Below are 17,533 nucleotides of genomic sequence, written 5' to 3' on the forward strand. Positions count from 1 at the left end.
TCTCTCGCTCGCTGTCTTCCCCACGGGCAGGAAAGGGTTTTGGTTTCACTTTGGTCTGAATTTATCTTTGCTGGTAAGAGATTATCGGAGGTGCCAGCCCACTGAAGGTTCACCGCCTCTCGCTCCTGTCCGCAGTTCAAACTGTCTCCAGTTCAAAATGCCCCCAGTTTGGGCTGAGAAGCCTGCGGAAGGAGTTCAGTGAACCAAGAAAAGAACTGGGAAGAGAACCGCAGGAACAAGAATCTATTTTCTACCTTTTGGGGAAGTTGAGGTCAGGGTGGCATGCCAATGGTTCCTCTAGTTTTATCCCCAAAACAACCCTGTGAGGTAGGTTAGCCTTACAGAAGGAGACTGGCCCACAAGCATACAAGTAGCATTATGAATGAGGGGGGATTTGAACCCAAGTCTTCAATATACAACACTGGCCAGTCCAGCACACTGGTGCTTCCAGGAGCCAAAGGCAATGGCACCCAAATGACATGTGCGCATATACACCCATTAATGGTAATTCAAATGATGGAACATGACGTTTAGGATTATGTTTTAAAGTGTAAGTTATGGAAGATACACAAACACTTTATTAGAAACTAGGCTCTATTTTTAATCTGTTGGAATGATAAAATGCAAGAAAATAATCTACTTTATAAAAAGTGTAGTTATGTATTAATTGTACCATGTTAATGCTGTAATCTGACATTTAAAGTAACCACAATAATAAAAGAACCGAGAATGCCGTGTGCACGATGCTCTTAAAATAAATTTGCAACAGAAATTACTTCCTCTAGTATCTTATTGCTGTTTACAGCTTTAATATGTCATGAAATTATTTCCATTTTGTAATCTGTAATATAATCAAGGCATGAATATTTAGCAGAGGAGATTATTAGCAGACCAATCAGTGCTATTTGTTTGAACAATCAGCCAGATCTCATGATCATAGATGCTTGTTCTATTATTTAATTTCCTGTTGAATAGCTATTTTATTATACTTGCAGGATGGTTATAATCATCTGCGGAAAGATCTGCTATGGACATCATTCTCCTTTTATTAGGACCAACCAAAATGGCTCAAAACAGGGTTCAAGCTTTTGAGTTCTCTAGAACTCTTGCTCAGACGTCTATTCTTGAGCTGGTTGGCCTCCCCCATTGGCACTGTCACCTGTGCTATAAAATGGAATATCACCTGCCATCTCTATGAGATATCATGATGTGAGACGGCCAGGCTGGGCAATATGTGATGATATTAATTTATATTTGTACTTATATTGTTATTGATTTTATCTGTTATTATGATATCATGATTTTGTATCATGTCCTGTAAGCCGCCCTGAGCCTGCCTCGGCGGGGAGGGCGGGGTATAAATAAAAATTTACTTACTTACTTACTTATATGGTAAAGTTTTCTGAGTGCTGTTGAGTTGTCTGTTTATAAAATGTTTTTTATTGAATTTATTGTTTTATCCTGTGTTGTACTCCGCCCTGAGCCCTAGGGGGATTGGGCGGAATAGAAATATACCAAAATAAATAAATAAATAAAATGAATTGGGACAGGGGCAGGTACTTGTGGGATGCTTACTTACTTCAAGGAGTGCAGGGTGTGGCTAGGTGGTATTAGATTGTGCCCCTGGCAAGTTGGGAAGACAAAACATTAAAAAAGAAGAAAAAATTAGATCTTAAAGCCCTCTGAGCTGCAAAGCTGGCCTGGCCTCATGGGTGTGGCCTAATATGCAAATGAGTTCCTGCTGGGCAAAACAATGGTGATGTCAGGGGGTGTGGCCTAATATCCAAATGAGTGCCTACTGGACTTTTTCAACAAAAAAAGCCCAGGGAGGATGCCCCCCCACCCAGCATGGGCCAAATGCTATCTCCAAAGACAAATTTATGACTTACCATGGCCACCTCAATTTGTGTGTCTTGCCTTGTGTTTGAGAGATATTTGACCAGCTGCTGGTTTTTGCATTTCCAATTATGGAACATATTTCCATTTTGTGGAAATGAGCAGTGGAAGCTTTTCATGGTGTGGAAACATCTCCAGGTAAATAACATCACATCATGCCTCAGGTCTCTGTTCAAGGGACAGGATGATTTTTTCTCTTGTCCATAGTAGATTGTCTTGACACAGCACAATCACAGCCTTTGTCAGTTTAACTTCAATAAGTAGCCCTCTATTTCATTGTAAAATTGAAAAAAGAAATGTACAGGATTTTGGGGGGAACCCTTTTCATTATTTTCTGGCCATTGAAGAAAAGATCCTAATTCTTTGTCCAGCTGTCCATATCTCCTTTATTGAAGAAACTGCTTTAATCTCTAGTCATATTTATTACCACCAACCATAAACCTCAGTTGTCTAGTTACCTTTGGACCCATCAGCTATTTATGTTAGGATTGCCTTCTGAAGAAGCAGATGAAATTGTTTTTAAACATGGCTGTGGATCAAATTCAATTTACATTGCACACTTAAGTTCAAGTCAAATGACACAATTGTTTAGAGTAAAATTGATAGTATTGACAAACCTGAACTACCTGGACTATGTATCACAAGCTAAAAAAAATGCAACAGCAAAACCAATAAGTTCAGAGAATATCTTTATTGAAGTTATATTGATGGACTGTTATCTCATTGTGCCAAGAAAAGCAAGCTCTAAGTATCTCTGTCAAATCTCTGCCCTTGTGGACTTGATCTCTGCCACCAATAAAGTAGCAATGAATTTAATTGCCAATAGACATTAATCTTAAGCAAATTTGACACATTTCCTCATCCCTTTCAGACTTTCCTATCTTGTTTCTTGAGTATATCTATATACTCAATATCCAGGAGTGATTATTTCCCTTGCTACTGATTACAAAAAAATACTACACATTGGGGCCACTGTGAGTGAAGGCAGCTCACAGATGAAATTCAAAGCGGGGAAAGAGATATGAAAAAAAAATGGTGACCAAGATCTTGTGATAAGACCTCATGAGATCTCAACTGACATATCATGTTGCCAAGGCAACCTCTACCAACACTGAGGCTCATGTCTCTCATAGAGCGTGTAGAAGGGTTTTGTAAGTGGAAGGAACCTGCAGCAGGGTTTACTGCTCTCCACCAGGCACTGGGTGAACCTCCTGGTGCCCAGTTCTTAGGAGAAGGCAAAAGAAACTTTGTGGAGATGGCTTGCCACAGACCTGGGGGGGGGGGGGAGGGACAAAGCCAGAGAGGTGGGAGCATTGAAGGGGCAGTGAGGAATGGGATTCCCCCTCTCCAGTGAGTAATGGTGACTTTTCTCATTGTCTGTTTACATGTTTTGTCACCAGCTTCAGTCCTTCACTTTTTGGTGTTTTGTAAGTCAGGATGCATCACACATGGTTTTTATGGTGCACAATTTATTTGTTCACCATGCATATAATGTAAGATGCTGATTTACAGAGACATTGAAAAACCAGTCTGTTTTAACAGGAAACATCCAGTGTGAGTAAACAGGACATGGAATAAAAATAAAGCATGAGTTTGAGTCACGCAATAGAGAAGTGAGATCAAAATGGGGTTTTGGAGGGCAAAGTTGCGAGGAGATGTTCAGCATTGTCACAAGAACATAACGAACTGAAGAAGGGCTTCCTTTGCAGTTTGGCTGTTAGCATTTCAGATCATTTCACTTGGAGAATTGGCTTCATTTTGCAGAGCACAGAGACCAAGGACTACCACACCAGGAATGGAAAGCAGATGTGTGCCGGGACTTTCTAATGTGTGGATAGAGATTGGTACTGTGACACACAAAAGAGGGACCATAAGCCTCTTCTGTGCCATTTGCCAAATCTAAAATGGCCCTTGGCAGTTGCTATTTTCCTTGTCAGGGAAATGTACAGGTGACTTATTGGTACATCATGTTAACAACAGAATATTTTAGTAATGCAAAACAGCCTCCAAGATTGGGGAAAAGGAACCTTCCTTGCAATACCATAGCATAGCAGGGGATCCCACCAATTCACTGTTCTTTGAATTAAAAAAAGTTTCCTTGTTCCTGCCCTGAATCTATTCCCCACCAGCTTCATCTAGTGCCCTGCAAATTCTAAGATTATGAGAGGAAGAAAAAGTTATCTCTGTCTGCTTTCTCTACTCTGTAAGCAATTTTATAAATATCACATTTCTTCTTAGTTGTCTTTTTCTTTAACTAACCCTCTGGACACAAATACTGTTTTTCTTAAAAGGAAAGAAAGACAGTCCAAACTCTTAATCATTTTGGTTGCCCTTTTCTGCACTTTCCCCAGCTGTACAGTATTTTTAGAGATACAGTGACAGAACTGTACACAGTACAATGTCTATCACAGTTTGTCACCAGAGACTCACTTTTTCCAGAGTGAGAAGAAAATTGTCCTCAGATTACGTATGAAAGAGACTTTGGTCAGCTTCACCTACTGAGTCAGCAGGTTCACATAGACCTGGCCAAATTCCCATGGCCCGCCCAACTCTGGGTAATTAAGGTGCATGTTGAGTAGGTCTGGAATTCATCCCTTGGGATTGATAACATTTGGATAATCATAGAGAATTGCTTAAACATTTAGCATCCCAAGTTTCTCTTTCTTACTGGGGCAACCGGTTAGGAAACTAAGGTTAGGAGGAGAACAACTAGGGTTGCCATGTCCAATTCAAGAAATATCTGGAGACTTTGGGGGTGGAGCCAGGAGCAAGCGTGTGACAAGCATAATTGAACTCCAAGGGAGTTCTGGCCATCACATTTAAAGGGACTGCACACCTTTTAAAATGCCTTCCTTCCATAGAAAATAATGAAGGATAGGGACACCTTTTTGGGGGGGCTCATAGAATTGAATCTCCTGGTCCAATGTTTTTGAAACTTGGGGATTATTTTGGGGAAAGGCATTGGATGCTATGCTACAAAGGTGGTGCCTCTACCTCAAAAAACAGCCCCCCCCCCCGAGCCCCAGATACCCGTGGATCAATTCTCCATTGCAACTCTCTCTCTCTCTCTCTCTCTCTCTCGTTTGCTGACAGCCATAAGACAATTAGTGGGGCATATTCTGTCTGATGTCTTGAGCCCAAGTACCTTTTGCCATGAGCTACAGAAAGTAGCAGCTCCTCCTTTTTTCATCTCCTTCACTTCTAGCAAGGGAAAAGTGCAAACCTGCAAACTCTAGAGGAGCAGAGATCAAATGCTGTCCTTTCCCCTTCCCAGTCTTTCTAAAAGGGGCCTATTCAATTTTTAGACTGTCTTAGCCATTTTACTGCAGCCTATTCTAAGCAGTCCCCATGTTACTCTGAACTCCATTTTGAGTGTGGGCGTTTTCGCACTGACCTTCAAGTGGCGCGACCACCCTCTTCACACCGGAGGATCTGCGCGGATTTCGCACAAGAAGCGCCGGCGCACCCAAAAGAGCCGGCAACTTCCGTCGCGAAACCCGCTCAAACGGAAACCGCCAAGAAGCAGGAAAACGTTTGAGCGGCTTTTGCGTGTTACCGAGACCACCTGGGGGAGAGTCCCAAACACTGGAATAAGGTAGCACTACACCCCCAGCAAGCTGGGTACTCATTTTAGGCTGCAGTAAAATGGCTAAGGCAGCCAAGTGACTAAGATAGCTTCCTCCCTGTGTCCCAGTGGGTTATTATCTCCCCTTTACCTGATCTCCTGCAGACCCTCTGACTCTTCCTTTCCCAAAAGGAAGGGTTGTTCTTTTCTTTTGTCCTCCCAGGCCCGGTAGCTAAGCTGCCACCTGGCTGTTGCCCTTGTCTTCGCTAGAAGTTCTATTTGCATTTCTGTGGTACTGGATAGCCTCATGCCTTGGAGGTGAGTCATATGCATTTCTCTTTCTCTTTCCCCCTGACAAATTGCAAAAGACACTTCATAACCTCTGAGTCGGTACAGAATGTAAGCCCAATTATGATAAACCTTGATATAAATTCTGGGGCGTAAGGCATTTCACCGCAGTAGATATGGGTTCCTATTTTATGTGGGTTGATGGAGATATGGATACTGGTCAATAGGTGCTCAATAAAATCAGTTCCAAGGGAAGAAACTGGACATAGGAATATAGATGCTATTTAAAAGGATTTGCATTAGAACATTGACTTGACTATATGAAAAAAACCATATTTTGTTAATATAATTGTGATAATGAATGGAATAATTACTGACATCTGTTAATATTTGGAGTGATTTAGATCTCTTTGCTCTTCTGGCAGCTTGCTGTCTGTGAGAATTCAGAGATCAGCAGTAGATAGATGAGAGAAGGAGAAGCAATAATGTAGCTGGCATAGAGACTTTCCTCCAGCCTTCCCCCACATTGCTACTGATGTCTCTAGCCCAGCACAATTGCCAGCTGAAAACATCTGCAAGGTTAGCACAGATATAGGATTTCAAATACCCCATCCACAACCATTTTATGATCACACATAACCCTGGCTTGATTCCTACCATCCTTCCACATTCCTTTTTTTGGAAGAGAAGGATGACGAGTTGATTCTGTATGTTCAACATCATATGTACATTGCCTTGAATCGCGCATGGCATCATACATGCAAAGATGCACAGTTCCAGTGCTCAGCATGGCTACAGAATTTCTAGCTGCCAATTATAGCAAACCAGTTCCCTGTATTTCTGATTCTTGCTGTCAAATGCTCAGCATCTAAAGTACAATAGCTTCTTTGATAGGGAGTCTTTATCTCTGGTTACCACACGGCCAGTGACTGTATACATCAAAGTAATCTCCAGCATTCAAACAAGAGGCTATAAATTAAGGCCCACCATTTTCATTTGGAGCGGGACATTCGCACAATGACCTTTGTCCTATCTTGTAGGTACATCTTGGCATCTAGTGCTTTTCTCCCCTGTGTAGATGCAACCTTTGTTTATCAGGAGCAAACTGTCCTAGTTTTTTTTTGCTGGCATCATTCAGAACAGGAGTGACAAAAAGAGATGCCACAGTCAAATGACACCCAAAATCTCTTCAGGCAGGGGTAACAAGAAGTTCGTGCTTTGGGGTGTTATATCAGTGGCCATGCTGCGTTTAGTGAACCACTGAACCAAGTATGTGGATTCTTATAATAACCTTTTCTTCTTTTGTCCTCTGCTCAGCTACAGAAGAGTTACCCCTCACAGAGGGGACGATATGTTCAAAGTATCAAGTGGCTTTCAACCAATCATGCTATGAGATTGTGAGGCTCCAGCGCACTTTTGCGAGTGCCCAGAGCTGGTGCGAGAGAGGAGGGGGCCATCTGGTCTTTATTGAAAATGAAGAGACCCAAAAGTTCTTGGAGGAACACATCTCAGAGGACAAAGAGTGGTGGATTGGGATAACCTACAGTTCCTCTTTGAATGAAACAACAGAAGGTAGGAAAAAAAGAGCGCCTTTCTTCTGTGCAGTACTGGGAAGGGGAGAGTGAGAAAATAAGGCATTTGGGAGGGGCTGTGGTAAAGCCTTTGCTTTGCATACAGAAGGTCCCAGGGTTTGATCCTTGGCATCTCCAGTTGAAAGGACCAGGCAGCAGATGATGTGAAAACCCTGTGCCTGAGACCCTGGAGAGCTACTGCTAGTCTGAGTAGACAAATACAGACTTTGACGGACTAAGGGTCTGATTCAGTATAAAACAGATTCATGTGTGTTCATGCGACATGAGAGCCAGCTTGGTGTAGTGGTTTAAGGTGCTGGGTTGGGATCTGGAGGAACCTGTTCAAATCCACATTCTTCCCTGAAATTCACTTGGTATGCATTTATTTATTTATATCCCACTTACCTTCCCAGTTTGGATTCAAAGCAGCTTCTCTTATGACAACAACCCTGTGAAGCAGGCCAGTCTGAGAGTTTGTGACAGGTGTAGGGGCCTGGAGATCTCTTGCTTTTACATCTGATTTCCAGCTGGTAGAGATCAACTCCCCTGGGGAAAATGGCTGCTTTGAAGGGTGGACTCTATGGCATTATACTATGCTGAGGCCCCTCCCCTCCTCAAACCCCGCCCTCTCCCAGATCCAACCCCAAAGTCTCCAGGTATTTTCCAACACAGACCAGGCAACCCCAGTGGTCATGGTAGAGGTGAGGATTCAAGTCCTGGCCTCCTGGGATCCTAGTGCAACACTCTTTCCACTATGCCACTCACTCTCACAGCCTTACATACCTCAAAGGATGGTTGTGAGTTCAAAACGGGGGAAGGGAGAGCAATGTATGCTGCCCCCAGCTCCTCAGAAGAAGGAGGGGACATTTTGAAAAATGACAAAGAAATTTATTTATTTATTAGATTTTTAAAGTTGCTGCTCACCCAAAGTGTCTCATGGTGACTTACAACATTAAAACTATACAAATGAGGTAAAAACAGCATAAAAACAAATAAACTGCAGAAACTTTTATGTACCCGTTTTTAATTTTTAATGTTTTTATCATGTTGTATATTGCTTAGAGCCCTACAGTAGCAGGGATTGGGTTATTCATAAGTTTAATGTAATAAATAAATATCAAATATTAACATTTAAATGTTAAACTATTAAAAATGCGGCTAATACCATACCACTAACAACAACAACCCAAACATGTGTATGGCCAACAAAGGCCAACAAATCCAGCAAAGGCCAACAACAACAAAGGCCAACAAATCCAGCAGGACATGGCTGTCATCTGAGAGTATGTTCCGCAGGGTAGGGGCCATGATCAAGAAGACCACTCCCTTGGTGACAGCTAATCAAGCCATCCTGGGGTCAGGCACCTAGAGGATGACTGAAAGGAGCACAGGGAGTTGTAATGGGAGAGGCAGGAGACAGACATTCCTGGAGTAAGTAATATCAAGAAGCAGAAGCCAGGTTTAAGCTAGAAGGTCAGTGTCCAATGTTGTAGCTTCTTGTCTGGCAGAATGGGCAGAGGGTGGGGAAGGATCAGATAGCATTCCTCCTTCTTGAAGCATTGTTCATGCTACCAAGAGTTGCAGCCATCGCAACCTCTGCTGCTTTGGACAAACAACCATGTTTCTGCATTGTGGGCCAGAGCGGCAGCATGCTGTAGTATACAATTCTTTTTTTTAATCCCTAAAATTAAAGCAGTGAAAATGAAAAGGCCTTCCTTTCCTCTTAGGTTCACAAGATAGCAAACAATGGACATGATGAAGACAGGTATAGGTGGGTAGATAATGCACAACAGTGTGGTTAAACACCCTCCCAGCTACAACTGACAGAGCATTGTCCTGCGCATCACGTGCATAGAGGACAGCATACAGAGCAAAATGAGAATCAGTCCTGCTGACGTCCATACCAAAATAGCTAAAATTCTGATAATTACAGGGGGGAAATCTAGGTGGTTATAAGAGTTCAACTTGTGTGCATTTTACAATGCTTCTGATATGGTCTGAGCAAATGTTCCTTTTCCAAAAGTAATATCTAAAAAAAAATCTGCTCTTCTGTGGGAGGGGGGAGTTCTGAGTTCTCTCTTGACCAGCTATGTAGCCTCCAACATGTAGGCTGACACTCTCCAATTTTAGTTAAAATTATGGTTTAAAATAGATTATGCTAACAAAGCTGCCTGAATGGCCCAGCAGAGTTTGGAAGCTAAGCAAGGTCAGCCACAGTTAGAACTTGGGTGGGTGACCGCCAGTGTTCCCTCTAAGCTGAGTTAGTGTGAGCTAGTCACAGTTTTTTAGCCTCTGGCTCACACATTTTTGTCTTAGCTCAGAAAAATGGCCCTAGAGCAAACTAATTTATGCAGTAGCTCATAACTTTAATGCCAGTAGCTCACAAAGTAGGTTTTTGGCTCACAAGATTCCACAGCTTAGAGCAGGGGTGTCAAACTCATTTGTTATGAGGGCTGGATCTGACATAAATGAGACTTTGGTAGGCCAGGCCATGTTGGGCCAGGCCGTGTGTGTGCCCATTTAAGATTAGCCAGCAGAGATAGAAACTTTGTAAAGGACACAATCAATCACAATTCAAGATTTTTTTTTAAAAACCCCTTAAAACATGCTTAAAACATTAGCACTTGTTGGTCTTAAAGGTGCTTTCTTTGTATTTCTCCCAGGAGATCCAAGGAACTGGGCAAAGGAAGCTCTGGCTCTTTCCTTCCTTCCCCAGGGGACGAGGGGGAGGAGCCTCAGCCAATAGAAGGAAGAGAGGCTTGGCTCAGTAGATCCAATGTGCAATTGAAAGAACCTGGCAAAGCAAGCTCTGCCTCCCCCTCCTTCCTCCCCAAGAGAGAAAACGGAGGCTTAGCTCTGTAGATCCTGTGCGATGGAGCAAGCCTTGCAAAGCAAGCTGTGAAGCAAAAGGGAGCAAGAGAGAGGAAGAATGAAGCAGATGACAGACAGTTTCTTGGTGGCCTGATAGGAGCCCTCTGAGGGCCTGATTTGGCCCCTGGGCCAGATGTTTGACACCCCTGGCTTAGAGGGACCACCAAGGAAGACTGGGGCTGTTACTATAGGGCCAAATTGCTTTGCTGTGTATTAGGGATGCATTACCTATGAGAGGAGAGTTTGGTCAGCCTTTCATGATAGTAGGACAGACATTTGTTGGTCCATAACCATGCAGATTCTTTGGTGCACAGGTCCCATGGTTTGGCTGGACACCTCCAACATCACCTACAGCAAATGGCACCAAGAACCACCCTCAGTCCTCACTTCTGCATGTGGCTATATCCTGAAAAACTCTGGCTATGAATGGGGTGTCACAGAGAACTGCAGCCAGGAGTTTGACTTCATCTGCGAGTTCGGTAAGAGATTTCTAACCCATTTCCTCACATTTGAGAAAGCGCAGGTACATCTTCCTTGAACAGGACCTTTGAAGCAAAAATGCTGATGCCTCGGTGATGTTTGTGGTAAAAGCTTTCTGTTTGAACCTGTGGCTGTATTGGAGATGATTGTTGCAGGCCCTTGGGTGGTTTAGGTATTGCCATGAAAGAACAAAGGCTGGAAGACATGGATGGGATACAGAGAACATGCATGAAGCTAAGTCAGTCACCTGCTTGCATCTTACAGGGGGCCCTGACCTGGATAGCTCTGGTAGCTTGATCTCATCAGATCTCAGAAGTTAGGCAGGGTTGGCCATGATTAGTACCTGGACGGGAGACCACCAAGGAGCTCCTATGCAGAGGAAGGCAATGACAAACCACCTCTATTTGTCTCTTTCCTTAGAAACTCATAAATTGGTGGTGACTTGATGGCACTTTGCACACCCACACCCACCCCAAAGGAAATGCATGCAAGATTAGACCTTAGCATCAGGTCTGCTTTAAAACCCTTTCCCTGCTTTAAAACTTTGCTTCAAAACCCAGCCTGATGAAAATTTCTTGTAAGCTTAATAGCTTGCACAGTGTTGTGCGTCAATTTGGTCAGTCCTCATTAATGGGGCTACATGGATTTTATTCTTGTTTTTGCCAAGGCTTTTTTTTAAGCAGGAACGTGCAGGAATGCAATTCCGGTTGGGTTGGCATCAAGGGGTGTGGCTGAATATGCAAATGAGTTCCTTCTGGGCTGTGTGAAACAATGGTGATGTTGGGGGTGCAGTCTAATATGAAAATAAGTTCCTGCTGGGCTTTTTCTATATAGTTTTTGCTTACTGGAGTGCCTAATCATGGTGGGAAGGGAGGGAGACAAATTGCACTAAAGCTCAATTAGAAATGGACAGCAAATGATGTTAGAAGCCTATTTAGGTCATTATTATCTGTAACCTGATCATGTTGCCATGGATAAGCTGGGTTTAAATGAAGCCATTAGGTAATGAAAGCACATGATTAAGCCAGTGCAGACACATTGGAACTGCTAATCAGGCAATTTAAAGGATGCTACCATCAGAACAATGGAAATTATCAGCTTTAGCCTATAAAAAATACACTTCTCCCATGTTAAAAACCTAGGCAGCAGGGTGGCATGAGCAGATACAATAGGAAGAGAACCAGAGTTTCCTCCACTCTCATTTGCTGTGGTATAGAAGTAGCAACTTCCATTTTTCTTAGTCTTGCGCAAGCAGCCAACGTTGTCAAAATGTTCTCTCCTACACTCAACCAGAGCTTTTTTTGTAGCAGGAACTTCTTTGCATATTAGGCCAAACCTTCCTGATGTAGCCAGTCCTCCTGGAGTTTACAGTAGGCCCTGTACTAAGAGCCCTGTAAGCTCTTGGAGGATTGGCTACATCAAGGGGTGTGGCCTAATATGTAAAGGAGTTCCTGCTACAAAAAAAGCCCTGCACACAACCATTAAAGATATAGGGAGCAGCTCTTTTAATGTTTCCTCGCCACAGGATGGGGCAAATGAGAAAGTAGGATCAGGCTGCATGAGATGAATGTGCATGCACAAAACACTTGCCAGTTGTAGTGTATTGTACTGCACAGTTTGAAGACGTGAAAAGTAACCTGTTAAACAGGCTCGAACTGGTGCAGACCCTTCCTTTATGGAAATCATTTCTTGTGGAGGAGTTAGCCCCCAGACCATCTGTCTTTGAACTGAAGCTGTGTTATTCTCTTGGATGGTGAGGAGGGCTGTGCACTGGCCACTCTAGGTGTTTCCAGGAAAACTCTATGGTTTTTTCAGACGCTCTAGCAATTTTGGAGGGGAAACTCTATGGTACGATAGAGAGGGAACATTCTATGGTACCAGAGGCTGCAGGGGACTTGGCAACCCTAGGAGGGAGGCCCTGAGAACTTTCCTTCCCACTGGAGGCCTGCTTCTGAAGGATTTCAGCTGGCCCAGCTTCAACAAGAAAACAGCACTTCTGGGACACTGATTTTGGTTTGAGAAGCGAAAGGAGCTTGGGGGTGGGGAGTATCATAACCTGTGTACAAAACTGTACTTTCCCCATTGTAATAAATGGTTTGCTCAAGCCAAGGTGTGTGAGTGGGAGAGGGGCTTTAAGGAAGGAAGCTTAAACCTTGAACTTGCCTTTGTTTCCACTGCCTGGGTTACATGTAGTAAATAATTAAGAGCCTTTTAACCAATGATGGTGTCCTTGTTCTTTTAGAGTCAGGCCACAGTATGGCTTGTGACAATTTTAATGCAACGGTACAGTGCGGATCAGGAGACGTGATTCAGATTGGGGACAGTTTCTATGGACGGAAAACTCCCCACTACTGTGTGCTGGAGACTCCTCTGCAGTTTGATGTGGAAGAAGAATGCAGCTGGATCAGTGTAAAGGATGAAGTTGCAGGTAATGCATGCATTCAAGCAGCGATCCCAAACAGGTGCCCACCAATACATTTTCTGTCACTTTTAGAAGTTTGATGGACAAAACCCAAAGGGTCATGGGTGGAACAGGGGAAAGAAAAATCAGGGAGTTTGGACATTCCATGCCAACTAATTGACTCAGCAAAGAGCTAAACTCATCCTGGGGAGGTGCATCACAGTTCCCTGTGCCTCTGGGTTTGGAAACCTCTCCATGGCAGCCATTTTTCATTGATGCCTACTACACTTGATCAATGTTTCCAAAAGTTCAGCCAGTTTGAAGAGCCTTGCCTGAGACCTTCAGCATGACCTCTAACAAGATCTAAAAGTGGTGTGTGTAAATCACAAGGAGGGAATTTCATGGAACAGAGAATGTAATCAACTGTATAGGTTTTGTAATAAGCAAGACAGGTATTTACATCATGGTCATTTTGTCCTACTTTTCATCACACATTTGGTTTCCAAGGCCAGAAATATCAATGTAAGTGACACTGAAGTTCAACATGAATGTTTCTTAGGGAGGTGATTTAAGCTGGAACTAGATCTGGGCATGATCTGGATTCCTCAATCATTGCAATGTCACTCACTGTCAAATCGAACCTCGCAGGGCAATGTCATGGCCTCCAAGCATGTCAAGTGGCAGCTGATGGAACCTTCTTCGGAGATCCTTGTTCGGGTTCGGGAAGCTACCTGTCTATTCAGTACCACTGCATGGAAGGTAAGCAGCACTCACACCACAGGGCCACAGAAAAAAAAATTTCAGTGATTTCCAGATATGACTATAATTAATTGGCCATTTAGAATATCAGAGCCACCAGCAGCCTTCCTTTGATACTGTACACTGAGCTCAAAAGCAGCACTGGTAAAAAGTGGGGCTGCAGCTCAGGCGCAGAGCATCTGCTTGGCATGCAGGAGGTCCCAGGTTCAATCCTCACTTCCAGTTCTACAGATCAGATAGTAGGCAATATAAAAGACCTCTGCCTGACACCCTGGAGAAATTCTGCCAGTCTGAGTACACAGTATTGATTTTGATAGACCAAAGCTCTCACTCCATTTAAGGAATCTATCTATCTGTCTATCTGTCTGTCGTATTTTTTTGGAGTCCTGCTTGAGGCAGCTTACAATTAAAAAACACAATAATAAAATGCAGTCCATTAAGTGCAATCAATTGAACATAAGCAGCATAACAACTGTTATAAAACATTATGCCCTTCTTCCAGGGAGCTCAACAACAACCCTGTAAAGTAGGTCAGGCTGAGGGAGAGAGAAAGAGAGTAACTGGCCAAGCATCTCCCAGTGAGCTTCACAGATGAGCAGAGATCTGAATGCTGGCCCTCCCAGAGCCTAGTCCAACATTCTAACCACTACAATATACTGGCCCAAATTCCTCCCATTTCTTCTTGGTTCTCACTGAGATAATAAACATGTGACTGAATGCTTCTCCATACAAAAAAAATCCTTGCATTTGGAAAACAACATGTCAGGAAGAATCATAGAACTGGAAGGAACCTCCAGGATCATCTAGTCCAACCCCCTGCACAATGCAGAAAATTCACAAATACTCCCACCCCAACCCCAGTGACCCCTGTTCCATGCCCAGAAGATGGCAAAACAACAACAACCACTCTCAAACCCTCCAAGATCCCTGGCAAAACTGACCTGGAAAAAAATTGCTGCCTGACCCAATCTAGTTGTTTAAAAGCCTCAAAAGAAGGAGAGCCTACCACCTCCCGAGGAAAAGTTTGTTCCACTGAGGAACGGCTGTCACTGGTAGATCTGAATGCACACCCCTATGCCTCTTCCTTTTTGTATCCTGTGCCCCTCTTGATTGATGTGAGCTGATTCAGGAAACAGTGGTCTGAAAAGCAGGAGATATATATGTGGAACAGGGGAAACAACTGTTGGCTTTTTCACAAATGCACACTGATGGTGACAGTACTTTTCTGTGTATTGATTTACAGGCTTGCAACTTGCTGTGACAGAGACAAGCTTTGTTTATGAGAATATCACGATCTCGTTGAAATGGCTTCTCTCTCCTTACTCTGGCAACCTCTCATGCATCATTAGCACAGGAGATGGAAACACAATCGATCCTTACTACCCGCCAACGTAAGCTGAAACGTTTTCAGTCAATTAAGCAAAGTTTAAGATCTTGCTTCAATTTTGAAATCAACAGCTTCCAAGTTGTCAAGGATACTTTAAACAAATGGGTTTTTTTCATACACACAGCTGGTTATTTCAACTGTAGGTATAATGAAAATTTAAAAATGGCTAATGGAAAGTAAAGAGGAACTGCAAATTTCAATATTTCTTAAGAAGTGTTCCCATAAGCTTGAACTTTCAATATTTTAGATCTGTCATTTAAATGCCCTGAACTAGATAGCACAGGGTAGTTTGATCTTGCCAATCTTGGGAGCTAAGCAAGTCAGCTTGATTAACACTTGGATGGGAGACCCTGAACACCCATGCGATTGCCATAAGTTGTCTGTAGCCAACTTATGGCGACCAAGCAATAAAATAAGATCTAAAACAAAGTGGTAAAACAAAGAATGCAATTTGTGCAATGCACTTGGAAAGAATACATGCAGCCCCCTTCTATCCATGTTCACTCACAAATGAGTCATGCGTAGTTCAGTTGGATTTTAGTCTCAAGGAGAAGTCCAAGGCCCACACAGCTCAGTAGTAGAGCATGTGTCTTGAACTTTGAAAGTTCTAAGTTCAACCTTGAGCACCTTTATTTAAAAAGCCTGAGGAAAACCTTTGGGAAGTTATCGCCTCTCAGAAGGGACACTACAGGGCTGGGCAGATGAATGTTTTGCATAAGGCAACTTCATATGTACATACATGTCAGTGCACAACCATTAAAACATTTATTTCAGTTTCATCTTAAGAATATAAGAGAAGCCATGCTGGATCAGGCCTGTGGCCCATCTAGTCCAACACTCTGTCACACAGTGGCAAAAACCCCCCAGATGCCATCAGGGGCCAGGACACTAGAAGCCCTCCCATTGTTGCCCCTCCAGCACTAAGAATACAGTGCATCACTGCCCCAGACAGAGAGTTCCATCTGTACCCTGTGGCTAACAGCCACTGATGGACCTCTGCTCCATATATTTATCCAATTCCCTCTTGAAGCCGTCTATGATTGTAGCTGCCGCCACCTCCTGTGGCAGAGAATTCCTTTCATCATGTGTTAATCACCCTTTGGGTGAAGTACTTCCTTTTATCCATTCTAACCTGAAAGGAAAGGAAAGGTCCCCTATGCAAGCACCAGTCGTTTCCGACTCTGGGGTGACATTGCTTTCACAACGTTTTCACGGCAGACTTTTTACGGGGTGGTTTGCCATTGCCTTCCTCAGTCATCTACACTTTCCCTCCAGCAAGTTGGGTACTCATTTTACCGACCTCGGAAGGATGGAAGGCTGAGTCAACCTTGAGCCAGCTACCTGAAAAGCCAGCTTCTGCCGGGGATCGAACTCAGGTCTTGAGCAGAGCTTAGGACTGCAGTACTGCAGCTTTAACACTCTGCGCCACAGGGCTCTTTCAGTCTAAGCTGACTGCTCAGCAATTTCATTAAGCATCCACGAGTTCTTGTATTGTGAAAAAGGGAGAAAAGGACTTCTTTCTCTATGTTCTCTATCCCCTGCATAACCTTGTAAACCTCTATCATGTCACCCCTCAGTCATCATTCCTGCAAGCTAAAGAACCTCAAGTACTTTAACCTTTCTTCATAGGGAAAGTGCTCCAAATCTTTAATCATTCTAGTTGCCCTTTTTTTGTTGCAGCCTTGTAGGGCAATTCTCAGCAGCATTACCCTTCTAAGTCTATTGAAGTTAATGGGGTTTAGAAGGCTCTAACTAGGACTGCACAATTAATCTCTCATCAGTTTAAAGGAAATAGGGAATTCTATACTTTTTGATTTGCTATGGATTTTCTGCAAACAAGTGTGGTGAAGCCAGGACTTTTTTTTGTAGCAGAAACTCCTTTGCATATTATGTCACATACCCCTAATGTAGCCAATCCAATTACAGGGCTCTTAGTACAGGGCCTACTGTAAGCTCCAGGAGGATTGGCTGCATCAGGGGTGTGTGGCCTAATATGCAAAGGAGTTCCTGCTACATAAAAAGCCCTGGCTGAAGCCAATAGCTGTATTGATAAGAAAATCTGGGAAACTGTGTTGCTCTTTAAAGCATTTCTCAGTATTGAACTCAACTTTTCCATTCATATGGTCAGCCACTAAGAGCTGGTTTATATATAATGTTCCCCCCAATTTAGTCAGGAATTATTTTCACCTCTGCAGAAATAGGGATAGCTACATTCACTATAATTTGGGAGCGTACGCCAAAGATTTTACCACATTAAATGTTTAATGTGAATGCAACAATTTTGTGTTTGGAAACACACACCAGAGAGCTAGAGT

The 17,533-nt window shown here is 43.2% G+C and overlaps 1 protein-coding gene across 1 annotated transcript in view; it reads left to right on the forward strand.

Annotated features, from left to right (window-relative positions):
- Positions 1 to 6,929: 6,929 nt before the first annotated feature.
- The window catches only part of LOC132582289 (polycystin-1-like protein 2), a 65,180-nt gene continuing 54,576 nt past the window's right edge, over positions 6,930 to 17,533 (forward strand). Inside the window, exons 1-5 of the mRNA XM_060253827.1 lie at positions 6,930 to 7,321; positions 10,506 to 10,670; positions 12,914 to 13,099; positions 13,721 to 13,831; positions 15,075 to 15,222. Of these exons, the coding sequence (XP_060109810.1) occupies positions 7,021 to 7,321; positions 10,506 to 10,670; positions 12,914 to 13,099; positions 13,721 to 13,831; positions 15,075 to 15,222 (911 nt within the window). The 5' untranslated portion in view covers positions 6,930 to 7,020. The remainder of the gene's footprint in view (positions 7,322 to 10,505; positions 10,671 to 12,913; positions 13,100 to 13,720; positions 13,832 to 15,074; positions 15,223 to 17,533) is intronic.

Source organism: Heteronotia binoei, chromosome 14 (assembly GCF_032191835.1).
Source record: "Heteronotia binoei isolate CCM8104 ecotype False Entrance Well chromosome 14, APGP_CSIRO_Hbin_v1, whole genome shotgun sequence".
NCBI classification, from domain to species: Eukaryota; Metazoa; Chordata; class Lepidosauria; order Squamata; family Gekkonidae; genus Heteronotia; species Heteronotia binoei.